At 36.6% G+C, this 14,084-nt stretch overlaps 1 protein-coding gene and 1 long non-coding RNA gene across 2 annotated transcripts in view; one reads left to right on the forward strand and one right to left on the reverse strand.

Moving 5' to 3' along the window:
- The window catches only part of DPYD (dihydropyrimidine dehydrogenase), a 1,720,296-nt gene that overhangs the window by 1,444,304 nt on the left and 261,908 nt on the right, over positions 1-14,084 (reverse strand). Inside the window, exon 3 of the mRNA XM_089677280.1 lies at positions 8,659-8,741. Coding sequence (XP_089533406.1) covers positions 8,659-8,741 — 83 coding nt within the window. The remainder of the gene's footprint in view (positions 1-8,658; positions 8,742-14,084) is intronic.
- LOC149462189 (uncharacterized) overlaps positions 1-14,084 on the forward strand; it is a 352,283-nt gene that overhangs the window by 37,984 nt on the left and 300,215 nt on the right. The window lies entirely within an intron of this gene.

The following is a 14,084-nucleotide window of genomic DNA, read 5'->3' on the forward strand; positions in this document are numbered from 1 at the left end:
CCCTTACTCCAACCCTTCTGGCCCATGCTATGTTTCATTTTCAAAAGATCCACAGAATATCCTATTCTAAACTACCTCTAATTTAAAAAATAGTGCAATCAGTGTAGTTCACATGTGAATACCACTTTACTTCACCAAATTATAACCACACAGGCCCATGTATCTGGACAACAATGTGTTACGGTGTTGTATCGACCAGTCTCTGCTATGCCAGATAATGTTATTTATTATTTTTATAGCCCCATGCACAATCTGTTTCCTTTGTGTTTTGTCCTATGGATGTGTTCTACTGTGCAATACTTAATCTAGAACTATAGGCAAACTTTGTTTTCATTTTGGATAGAGTAAGGGAGGGTTATAACCCCTGTAAGGTTTATTTTTGTATATTTGTCCCATTGGGGAGATTTACCTTCACTTTCTAAACCATGGCCAAACAGGAAATGACAGGAAATCCCTGCAAATTAAGGGAATCTCTTGGAGACTCCCAGGCCACCAGAACTAGTGTCCTCATTGAAAGATTTCCCCTCTATTACTTTTCTGGGGACAAACCAAAATTTGGGATTTTCTTTTACTTTCACTTTCAATGGATAATGGTAAACAGGAGAAATAAAGAGTGACAGCCAGCCAGCCAGCAATAAAAAAAACTGACAGGTGTTCTAATCCATCTCTACTCTATCCAAAACTTAAAAAAAGTTTTGCCTTTTGTTAAACTTTAAAATAGATTAAAAAAAGAGAGAAAACATACATTTTAAATAATAAAAAAAAGTTATATGAATGTTAGCTGCATTTGTAATATATAAATAACAATGTGCAAATGTATTACATAAACTAAACAAAAGTATGTTTAAATAATATATTTAAATTGAATATAACCATATAAAAATATTACATGTAAAACATAAATAATTTATATCCTCCTAACTCATTTAACTTTCTTTCTTAATATTGGTAAACAATTTAATTGAGCAAATATTCTTTCTATATTATAAAAAGCTTAGAAGCTTAGACAAGATCTTTTTATCCTTGGTAGGCACCCATGAGTTTGACTGAAGTATTTAGCTGTCCTTTATATAGAATGGCAGCTTATGAAACAGTATGGCAAAGGAAAATCTCTTTAAACCTTTATGATCCCCCCACAGTTGGTCATATTCTCAAAGGAAACAAAATCGTATTTTACCTTATCTCATAAAATAAAAATTTTAATGCTGACATGAACACAAAATTATTTATGTTATCTAGCAAATTATACATGAAAACCCATGTAAGCTTGGATAAGCTCATAAGCTTTTGTAAACTTAGTAGAACCAATTCAGTATAGATGTCTCCTGTCAAAATGTGGTAAAGTATTAAAGATGTCTTATAGTGAATCAGTTTGAAAGTAAAGTTGAAAACAAATGTATTTGATGTACTGCGTAAATGTCTGTACAAATTAAGCCTTTGTTTTAATGTGACAATATTTAATACTTTGCTTTAATACAAAAAAAACAGACAATTAACTAAACTAAATCGCAAAACCCCTAACTAAATCGGTAAAACGCAATTTTACCAAATTATGAAAAACAGAACAATACAATAGTAAAGAGGGTATTTTAGATTATGTGATCATGAACTCATAAATTGTTAGTAGAAGTAAGCCCTCACTGAATTACATTTAGTTTGCTAAAGCAGTGTGCATCATAACAATTTTTGTTTCTTTCTCATTCATTAAAGAGGAACTTTACCCATAACTTGATAAACAAATAATGTTCTTTAGCAAGGAACATACATTCCACATCAATAATTTTGCTACCAAAATTAGTGTGTGCTGTAAATTGCCTCTATCCAGCATTGTTCCTGTTTTTTTTCTTGTTGGACGCTGCCATTTTGCTGAAGCCCTGAGCAGCAGTAAATCTTTAGGCTGTCAGCAGATCAGCCTCTACATTTTTGGCACAGTGCTGAAAAATAGTAAGCAACTGAGCATGTACAGAGCAGGGTGAAATGGTGTATTACTGGATTTCGAACAGTATAGGCACCTATTTTTTATATTTTACATAGCTATATCAGCAAAGGGGGCCAGCATAAAGTGATGTAGAATTACTTAATTCTCTGACTAAAGTTCCACTTTAGGGGACAAATAATTCAGTTATTCAGAGATGATTGGGTTATCTTGCCACCTATGGAAGAATTTGAACAATGGCAAATAAAAAGCAGTGTATAACCAGATATAACCCCCACTCCCCTACTCCCAGAATGTTTTAGGGTTTAATTTTTTCTCTCTGCCATAATGCATACAAAGCTCTGTCTCCGTTTGAAGGCTCCCAATCATGTTACTGCTGTGAGAGCCAGTTACAAATAACATGTGATAGAGCCACCTCCTCAACCTCCTGACATTAGGACCCAATTAAAAGTCTGCCAGCAGGTGGTGGGTAAGTGTAATTAATTCCTTGGTATTTGTTAAATAGTTTTTGTAATAAAGACTCCATCTATGAGTCTATCTGAACTAAAGATTGTACAGCCTGCCCGGAATGTGACGTTTAGGTAAATCCTCTGGTATGAGCCAGTCTTTGAAAACTTGTTAATGTGTACACCACTTGGGATAAGCATCAGGAGCTATTACATATATTAAAACCATTTGGTAGCATTATATCTGCTTTCCTTTACACTGTGAAAAGCGGTAACAAGCGGATTAATGATGGACTGTATGTTCAAGTCGAACTAACATTCATCTCGAACATTAGCCGCTCATGTGTTCGACAAACACATGAATGACAAAGGCGTCTGGCAGGCTATTAGCTTGTCACGCCCCACACTGCACTGTGTCCTGACAGTGCATTGTGATTGGCCAAAGCAATGCACCTGACCACAGGTCAAGTGCAATGCTTTGGCTAATAATAGTGCATTATGGCATCACAAGGGGGTGGCCCTGCCCCCTTGTGACATCATTACACTATTTAAGAACTGTCATTCCAGCGTCAGACAGAGGAAGCCAGCGTCCAGAACGGAGCAGTTTTTTTTTAAGAGTCTGTGGTGGCAGCGGGTATTGTAATTGACTTTGACTTCGGTGGTATTTGATCACCTGTGCGTTTTTTATTTTTTGCACTATTAAAAAACAGACCTACAATTCTGAGGAAAAAAAAACAATATTTTTGACTTTTTGCTATTAAACATGTCCAGTAATAAAAATGTAAAAAAAAAAAAAAATCTAATTTCATCTTAAATGTAGGCCAAAAAGTATTCTACTACTGTACATGTCTTTGCTAAAAAAAACATCTCAAGATATGTAAATTCATTGGTTTACATGAAAGTTATAGCATTTACAAATGGCTGTATATATACTGGGATTTTTTTTTTTTACTAGTAATGGCAGCAATCGGTGACATAGCAGGATTGCAGCGGGAATTCTGACACTGGGGGGAACTGACTTAGTGTCACTGACATCCCCAGTGACACCAATACAGTGATCACTGCTAATAAAAAGCATTGACATTATACTAATGATACTGGGCAGGAAGGGGTTGATATGTGGGGCAATCAAAAGGTTAACTGTGTGCTGTTTTACTGTAAGCTGTGTGTGTGCTTCACTGTAATCACACCGCTTTGTATGGCTCTGCTATGCAAAGCCATGCATAGCAGTGTGCAGGAGCTTTACACACAGTTCTCTACCCCCGTCGGTAATGCTCGGCGATCACCGGGTGCTGATGAGTAATCACCGACCAGGACCCGGTGAGTGACAGCCGAGGCCGGAAATGCAAAATCACGTGTATATACGTATAGACGTGATTTTGTGCACCCCTGCCACCCTGTAGCAGTATATCTGCTATAGGGTGGCGGGAAAGCGGTTAACCAGTGAGATGGTTAAAATTCAGCAGCTATGCTTCTATAGCTATTTGATTATGTCCACACAGTGTTCCGTTTGCCTGAACAGCCTGCAAAAATGTTTCTGTACATTCAACTATCATTTTTCCTATTATCGTTCATATAATAATAGTTAACAAAATTCACACCCTTGTGTTGTTTACCTACTGCTTTTCTTTTTTATATGGCTTGCCAGTTATTTATTGTACATTGCAAAATACGCTTCAGTAAAGAAGTTCAGATGGCACAGAAAATAGCACACACAGAAATGTCATGTTTAGATATTTAATGAACAACTCCTTGACATTTAAATTATTTTGCATGCCTATAAAGTGCTCTCTTATAGCAATCATTGCATTGCTCTTACACTAAGTGCTGATCATTTCATTAGTCACTAAACTTTAATGGAGTTCCCTTAAATAATCTTACAATTCTTACTTTTAATTTGAAAGCCATTTGACTGCATGTACTGCTAATAATAAATACTATTTTTATTAATACTTATTGATATTCCATACAGAGGTAATGGACCAAAACATTGTTTATTAGCCTTCATTTATAGTCTCTTTTCATTGACTCAGAGGCCTTTTCACTAAGCTGAATATGTGCTCATGTGAAAAAACTATTTTGCTATGATCTGGCTGCAATCACCAGCAAATACAGCTTAATAAATTACACACATTGTCCAAGATTTATCAAGTGAAACATTTGCAATCTGTATTGCCTAAAAATGTATTTCATGTCAATTCATTTGGAAACATTTTAGAGTCTTTTTTGACTTGATAACCAGTGCTGTTTCAGTAATATACCACATAGAGCCTTTGTTCTTGACCTGCAAAGACCAAAAACAGAACAAGTACTAAGTGTACAGTAATAGATATTAAAGCTTTCAAAACCATTTACAGGTCAGCCCAAAATGTCCAAGACAGAGAAAGATAAAGGGACTATTTTACCATGAGAAAATGTCTTTTTTAAAGTGTACACTGACTATTTTGGTGTTAACAGAGTAAGGTAGAGTAGGGTTAAAAAAACCTATGTCAGTTTATTTTTTGCTGTCTGGGACCCATTAGTGGGATTTCTTTATAATTTCCAACTGGAGGTTGAAGGAAATCTTCCCAAAGGGAGAGAAACTCCTCCCTTAGATAGTTGGCACCTAAAAAAGGTGTTTCTATTGGAAAACTTCCCACCATCTCCTGCTCTGGTGACAAATCTAAGATACAGGGTTTCCCATTATTTTCTGTCTTGCTGACAATGATCACCAGGACAATAGAGAAGATGAATCCACCCGATGGACAAACAGATAGTAATAAACTTGACAGGTGTTCTAACCCTTCCCTACTCTATCCAAAACTAGAAAAAAGGTTAACTTTAAATACACTTTAACCTCTTCATGCCGGCCGAATGCAAATGTGCGGTCTCCCGGCGTTTGGGCCTAGACGCCGAGCGGCTGCACATTTGCGTTCTATTAAAAAAGAGCATATGTGCTGAGAGCACGTGCCCTGCCCGCTCCCAGCACACATTTCCGGTACTCACGGAAAGGTCCTGATCTCCTCTTTCGATCGGGACCATTCCCGATCATGTGACCTCCATGACGGTACTTACGGGTCTTACTGATACATTGGACATTAGCTGAGTTTTCTAGTGCAGTTTATTTATTTATCTCTTTTTTGCACTTTCACATGTGGAATACAGGATTTATATAGCGCCAACGGTTTGCTCAGCGCTTTATAATATAAAGGGAGACAATATAGCAACAATACAGTTCAATACAAGAGGGATAGGAGGGCCATGCTTCTTGGAGCTTACAATCTAGGAGGGAGGGGCTAGTGGTACAAAAGGTAGTAACTGTGGGGGATGGACTGATAGGAAGAGTAGAAGATTCCATTATTAGCTGAGGGCAGGATAGGCTTCCCTGAAGAGATAGGTTTTCAGAGATCGCCTAAAAGTGAGCAGAGTAGGCGATAGTCTGATAAATTGGGGCAGAGAGTTCCAGAGGATGGGGAAGCTCTGGAGACGAGCATGGGAGGAGGAGACAAGGGAGCTAGAGAGCAGGAGGTCTTGTGAGGAGCGGAAAGTATGGTTTGGGTGATATTTGGAGACAAGATTGCTGATGTAATTTGGGGCAGAGTTATAAATGGCTTTATATGTTATGAACACCAAGTAATTATGTGGGATCTGCACATATGTATGTAAATAGCATTTACTACAGACTTGTAAATTTAGAACGCATTGAACTTGTTTGTTCCTAATAGTATAATAGTAAAATATAATGGTGATCATTGCTGACATGAATTAGAACAATTATCAACAGAGTATGATTTTCACTAGGTGACTATCCTATGTGGTGGCCTTAATACATAAGATCCAGTTTTTCTAAATTGAAAGAGATAGCTAATGGAAATATTTTCTGCAAATACTTTTGCCACAGTTTGTAAGTTACTGAAGCAAGTTTCATCACAAATAGCCTAAAAAAAAAGAATGGTTATCTATTTCTAGTAATGATTTCTCTTTCAAAACAACTGCACTAGCCAGTCCCATAGAATCAGTCATTACTAATACTCGATAAATTCCACAAGACACAACATACTTTTAAAACTTACCTTCTGGGTCACTGAATGGGCTCCTACTGATAATTGATGACCTGAGAGTGGCTAATGGATGCAAGCAGAGCTGAGAACAGCACAAACTAACACAACATGTACATTAGTATTTAAACAAAGGTAATAGCCAATTTCCAGTGTGCCATTGCAATGGGAGGTTCGACTTTAATTGTAAGTTTCAGTAAAAGGAAATCAGTAGGACTCAATAATGCAGAAAAATGCAACTTATTGACCAAACAAAGGCAATACATCAAAAATTTCTATATACTGTATATGCTTTGTTTAGTCTTTTACGTATGAATACTGTTCAGTTTAGTCGATAACAGGAATCTTGAATCCATTTTTAAAAATATTACTAACTGATTTTGGTATAGAAGATCCTGTAAATATGTTGTTGTCATTACAGTATATTGTTAAATTATTATATTTCAATACAAAAATATTCTACACCTCTCATAAAATAAAACTACTCAGGAAGAATTGCTTGCAGCAGAAGATTATAGATACTTAAATCCTCTGCTGCTTGCACTGCCTAGCATTGCTTTGTTGATGAAGAATCATCCTCAGAAGTTCCCTGGGTTACTGACATGTCCAGAAATGTTGGTCCTCTGTGCCCCTTCTGTGTTCAATTGTTTTTTGTGAAGAGGAACTTCAGAGGATGAATCTTTAGGAAATGAGTAGTATTTGGTGACATTGAAAGCAGGAAAGGTAAGTATGTACACTCTGCTTTTGCTGGCATAGTTTTGTACAGTTTAATTCTAACAAGAAAATCACTTTAAACAAACTGAAAATTCGTACATTTTCCTCCATGAACCTTTTCTACAATAAATACTAATTACATCTACAGAACTATTACTCATATCCAGCAAATATTAAAAAAAAAAAAATAAAACTAAAAAATGAATAAATAAAATGTGGTTATGTTAATAATAATAATTTCAAAATTTTGGAGGTAAAAATAATACAATTTATTTAGATACAGTAAATGTTTGGTTTAATAACTTATAAAATGAGTGGTACATTATGTTTCAAGTATGGCTTTTTCGAGCCTATTTCTGTGCTACTCTACAAAAGGCATCAAAATTTCCCTACAGGCAACAACCTACATATGAGGGTTTATGTTGATTGGCACAATTCAGCATACTTTCATGTGAATTTAGCTTGCAATTAAGATATGTCTGAGTTTCATCTGTCTCTTCAAAGGTGCATTTGACCTGCAAATTACATCTTTCTAAACTACATCAAGCTGTTTCAAACTCTGTTTGCTTTCCTATTGATGTGTACAGACAGAAAAGCAGTTCTGAAGCAAACAAAAACCCATGTACACAGGCTATAACGGTCAACAGCCAAAGTTTCATAATTCTTTCATCATAATGTACAAGAAACACAGAAAAAATAGGAATCATGACAACCCTATGCAAAATTAGCAGCAGCTATGCTAACTCCAAGCCCACCCTTAGGTAAAAAAAATAATAATAATTGACAAACTTTAGCAAAGATCAGTGTAAAAACAACAAGTGGGTATTGGACAAGTTAAGATATTATAACCCATATGTCCTCTTCCATAGATTACATTTTCTGAAACACAATTAAGTTTTTGGATAATCCTATGTTGTAGGTTTGTACTTTTACCCATTGGAAATTGCTTCTGCATTTTCATCAGAAGTGACTGCACCTGTCCAAAAGTATTGAACGCTAAATTGGTTGCCTCAGTCCTAATACTCCTGGCCCAAAAAGAACAGATTCTACAAGGCTGCACATCTATTATTCGAATTGAAGACCCACTTCATAGTGAAGGATTAAAAACTCTTGACAAAGTTTGCACATATTTTTTAAAAACACATAATGAAAAGTTCTATGAAAGTGTTTCCTTTATTTTTAATAAATACAAAGCTTAGCTAAATTATTCAGTATGTGCTATTTATGCTCCTTGTGGAATATCAGAATTTCTATTCATTCATAGTTTAGAATAAATATAATTCATGGGAACCCTAAGCATTTCAAGCAACCAATTAAACATTTAGTTTTTTACAGCGCAGTGAAGCTTATTATTTATGCAGCTTTAAACCAAAGTGGAGCCTCAAGGGAAACCTATCCAGTGACAAATTAATACCTTGGAGAACAGAGCTGAATCGTGGCAATGAACTCATTTGTTCCCCCAATAATGAAGAATGACTTTTGCTTTACCACATGGATGACTGTTGCCTTGGTAACCCAGACTTACCTCATTGCTTCTCTGAGTGCTCCTCGCTCTCCAAGAGTCGTATGTTTGATGTCATCAAAATTATTTTCCAGTTTCTCACAGTTCTGCAAAAACATATTTCTGATTAATATAAACTAGTTTGTCAATCTAATATACAATTTTGATTTATTAGACCAACTACACAAACTATGTAAGTGACAATATCTGTAAACGTAAAGGAGCCATGTCTGCAAGATAAATGGAATACTAATAGTTTACAGCACCACCTGTTGTGTAGGAGGTCTATGTTCATTTTAATAGGTGGAGAGCAACAAGTATTAGCATTTGCAACTTGAAAAGCCTACATGTTTTTTTTTTGTAATTAGAAATGTTTGACTGCCCTATACCAGCAATTTTATGAAGAAATAATCCTGAAACAAGGCTTTTAAAAACATTGTTATGCTCATGTCCTGATTAGGCCCTCAAAATAGCTGCATCTAATGTGAATATGGAAGACATGCTTTAACTAGGACCCTTTATGAGCAAGTATCCTGGTAAGGACCCTAGAAATCATGAGAAAAAAAAAATAATGTGTGAGAATGCTCATCCATTCTGTATTAAGTGGGTAAAAACATTAAAACATTTGACATAAAGGGGTTTATTTACTAAAGCTGGAGAGTCCAAAATCAGACTCCCTTCTGCATAGAAACCAATCAGCTTCCAGGTTTCATTGCCAAAGCTTCATTGAACAAGCTGAGGTTAGAAGCTGATTGGTTTCTATGCAGAAGGGAGTCTGATTTTGGACTCCCCAGCTTTAGTAAATAAACCCCAAAATATCATAGCACATAATAGTACAATTGTGCTTAAAATGGTCATTATACATATACCAATGTATATGTACGTGTATAAAATATATATATATTAATAATATTTAGGGGATTCCAGGGTCACTATGTAAGACTATGCTTTTTATGCTTTTAGATAAAGTTCAGTTCAGCAAGGAGGGAGTTCAGAGTCATCTGCAACTTTTTTTTTTACAATTTTTACAAACAACTCCTAGTACGTGAAATACAGCAATCTGCTACAGATGGTGAAGGGGAAAATAATACAAAATCCATGTAAAGTTATGCAAAACTAAAAATTGCAGTACAGGGTTACATTGCAGAGTAGAAAGATCAAAGAAATAGTGTCTGACATTAAATCTTATCTGTCCAGTTGGACTACTTTCACAATGAATCAAAAACATGGCATTTGCATTTTTATCACATTTTTGCCGTGATTTTACTGCTTTTTTGCCATATTTTTACCATTTTTTTTATAGGACATGTGACTCAAACATGCACCTAAAATGCACTACGGGTGCATATTTAATGTATTTTTGCTGCATTTTCCATTGATTTTAATGGAGTTTTTGTTACTTTTTCTTTACCTTACCAAACCTGCACCAAAAATGCAGCAAGCAGGATTTTAAAAATCCAAGGTTTCCAAGCTTTTACAGTGGGCATATATCTCATCTAATGGATGTTTCATATACAAAATTGGTTTTAACCATCTCAATAGTTTTTGAAGGCCTAGGTGCTAACTGCTGTTTCCAGTGCCTAGTAATCATTGTTCTAGCAGCTAATATTTTGTGGGTGATACATATTAATAATATGTGGAAATACAAGGGGAACTTGTCTATTCCCAGATTTAATATTACCAAGGCCAGGAAAGGTGTTAGAATTTCAGTAATCTCTACTGTAAGCTGAAAATTTTTCCTCAAGAAACTATTGAGGTGTTTACAATGCAATAAAATATGCATCAGCATGCCTGTAGACTCAAACTCTCACCAGCATTGTGAGTACTGCAAAGAGTTGAATTTGGAAAGTCTAAATGGAGTAACGTACCATTGCAAAACAATTGTTTGCATCAGTTCCCAGTACTCTATGTAACTCAAGGTTTTACAGACAGCATAAAGGGCTCAATGCCATTGGATGATAGTGCATGGAGCAGAGAGGTCTGCTTCCCACGGTAAGAAGGATGAAGATTTGTGAAAGATTAGTTTATCATGTAAGATGTATAATAAAGATATGCCTTTTTTGTTGTGGGTACTGGTTCTATAGTATTGCCAAGTGGCAGAATATATATACTTTGTCATATCCTGGAAGCTGTGTAAGGAATTAATGATGTTCAGGTATTTAAAAGAGTCTGTTGTTGATAGGCCAAATTCATTCAAAATTTCCTCATAGCTCTTAAGAGTGGTCCCATATAGATCGAAAAACAACTCGATATCCTTTTGAGTCAATAGGTTAATAGAAAGATGTGGTATAATCAGTTTAAACAAAGATACTGGGATATGTAGTGAAGAAACTTGAGTATAAAGTTCTCCAGGCTATGATGGAGGATTAAAACGAAGATGGTAATGGTGTCAGAGATGTTGGTCTTCAGAGGTCCATGAACAGCTAATGATAGAGGTTATCTCCAGAAACCAACAATTGTTTGATTTCAAGCCACATCATTTCTGGAGTAGGTTGGAGCCAATTTTTAAGCTGGTCAAGGTGGACTGAGATAAAGTAATCAAAGATATCTATAGTTCCTATGCCTGCGTCTTTTCTATGTTTGATACAATGTGAATGGGCGGTCCAAGCTTATTTATCATTCCATAAAAAGCATTTGTTTACGGTGTTCAGATCTCACATATATTTTAGAGGGAGGGAAATAGGAAGGGCTCTGAAGAGATATAGAATTTGGGGTAATAATAACACTTTGAAGGCCAAGTTATCCGACCAAGACAGGTTACAATGTTTCAGGTGCACCGTTTCCTTTGAGAGTTTCCCAATAAGTAGTATATAGACAGGAAATACAGCTATCATTTCATGTGTAGGGAAGTGATGATTGCAACAGGCTCTTTATGGACTGATCTAATCCTATATTAAGAATTAGGAATTTAGAAAAAATTTACTTTATAGTATGATAAAGAACTAAAGAGCATCCAAATCTGATGAACCTTCAGTGCAGAAGTTGTTGGATTGGTCAAATAGATTGCATTTTGTGCAATCTCTGTTGGATGGTAAAGCCTGAGATCTCAGGGTGGGATCTAATAGTCTCAGCTAAGGACTGAATAAGTAAATTAAAGATAGATGGTGATAATGGGCAACCCTGATAGGTGCTATTGGAGATAAAAAAAATGTTATAATCAAAATTTTAGATGTGTAGACTTGAGCAGAGGTGTACAAGGTACACGGTCAAAATGACAGCATGTAAATGTCCCAAACTTAGTACGTATATGGGATATGTTTGACCAATGAATACAGTCGAATGCCTTATCTGTGTCTATGAAAAGAAACTCTCTCAGCAAAATGAATTACATTCAATAACCTCCTTGTAGAATCTGATGTTTGTCTACCACGAGCAAACCCTGATTGATAGTGTTGGACCAGTCTAGGAAGGTTTTCTAGAAGGCATGTTACTATAATTTTTTCATAGATTTTCACATCTATATTTAACAGTGATATAGGACAAAAATGTTGGGGAAGTGTGGGTTCCTTGCCCAGTTTTGGTATGGTAACAATGTAGACTTTCAGTATTTTTGGTGGAAAGGATGACATTGTGGATACTTTATGATATACAGTAGGTCATTAAGAAATGCGTGAAAATATTCTGTTTATTTAAAGACTCCTAAAACATTTATCCAAAAGCACTACACCACCCTGGGCAGGGCTCCCCCCCACCTCCATTTTCCCTCCCACCCACCTTTATGTTTCTCTCCTCTGTCTACATTCTTCCTATTTTCTCTTTTTTTCTCTTTATTCATTTTCTTTGTGGGCACAAATGACACATTTGAGCTAATATCTCTTTTAACCTCCCTGGCGGTATTCCCGAGTGTAGCTCGGGGTAAGGTTTCAGTACCACAAGCGGTAACCCCGAGCTACACTCGGGAATACCATGCGGCGCTGCTCCACGATCCCTGTATCACTTACCTTGTCCTGCACTCCCACGATGTCCCTCCTGCAGTGTCCCCGACAATGTAATCCGGTGGATGACAGCATCTGTCATCTGGGTTCCGTCCCCTGTGAGCGTCGGGACGTACGGGGAACGGAACGGCGGGAAATTCAAAAATGACAAAAAGTGACATTCACTAAAATCACTAAAATCACATAGTATTCCATTACTGTATCAAACCATTTCACATACATTTTGTCCCGAGTGCTTTGTCCTGTGTCCTGCCTGCATTTTTACTGTTCTTATTGCCTGGAAACTGAGAAATGTCCATGGCGTCCAAAAAGCGTCACTTTAGGTCAAAAGCGGTTTTAGACCAGCTAGAGAACAGCGATAGTAAATCAGAACCACTTGCAGAATTGAGTGATAATGATTTGTGGGGAAATTCGTCATCAAACAGTGAAAACGATTTTGCGACTTTGCTCAGCGATGTGCGAACTTGGCGCTATATTTCAAATTTAAGAGTTTTTGGTTCGATTATATTATTAAATTAAATTTATTATTATTATATTATTATTTTTATGATTATTTATTAAATTATAATTTATGATTTAGTGTTTCAAATTTTATCCTACCCGGAATGTTTACTAGACTCTTGTTCGGACAGATTTCAGTGAGTTATTCCTAAAAATTACAGCCCTACAAAAAAAAAAAACATATTTCCATGCAAAAAAATGGTACCGCTTTCAGCACCAAAAATCTGAAATAATCATACCGCCAGGGAGGTTAAGCTTATCTTATCTTACCTTAATAACCAGTGGTGTATTTTGATTTTGTGTTGCCCTAGGCAACAAGAAAATCGAGCCCCCCCCACCCCAGGGGAGAGAGTCTGGCACCGACCAACACCCCCCCCCCCTCCTCCCATGGAGAGACCCTGACATTGACCAACAAACGCTGCCCCCACCCCACCCGAGAGAGCCTTCCATTAACATACAACTCCCCCCCCCCTTCCCAGAGAGATAGAGAAAGACACTCACCTTCACAGCTCTGGATATCCCTGGGAACATGAGTCAGGCTCTGCATACACCATCAAGCAGCCTGCAGCCTCTCTCAGATCCCATCTGGTCCCCGTGGTACATGTGTCCATTCTTCTGGGGGGCAGTGTTGCCCCCCCTGAAAAATGCCTCCCTAGGCAAATGCCTTGTTTGCCTTGTGGTATATATGCCGCTGCTATCTTATGGTATCTATCATGCATAAATATGTAGTTAGTGTCTAGTCTGAAAAAAATAGATGTGCTATGCTTATAATCTATGTACCCAACTGCTGTTGCCTGTTATTTTGTTACCAAATGAAATGCAAACTATGAGTCATTGTGCCTTGTTAAGTCCTCATAAGAATAATAAAAACCTATTGCAACAGACAAAACACCATTTCATTCAGGTTTGTTTTCATAACAATAACCTATTTTAAAATATCAGGTAGTGTAAGTACCTGACTGATTTATCAGCTACTTAACCACTTGACCTCCAGGTTTTACCCCCTTCATGACC

The sequence above is a fragment of the Staurois parvus genome, unplaced genomic scaffold, assembly GCF_062004578.1.
Source record: "Staurois parvus isolate SC_StPar_1 unplaced genomic scaffold, SC_StPar_1.0 ptg000183l, whole genome shotgun sequence".
NCBI classification, from domain to species: domain Eukaryota; kingdom Metazoa; phylum Chordata; class Amphibia; order Anura; family Ranidae; genus Staurois; species Staurois parvus.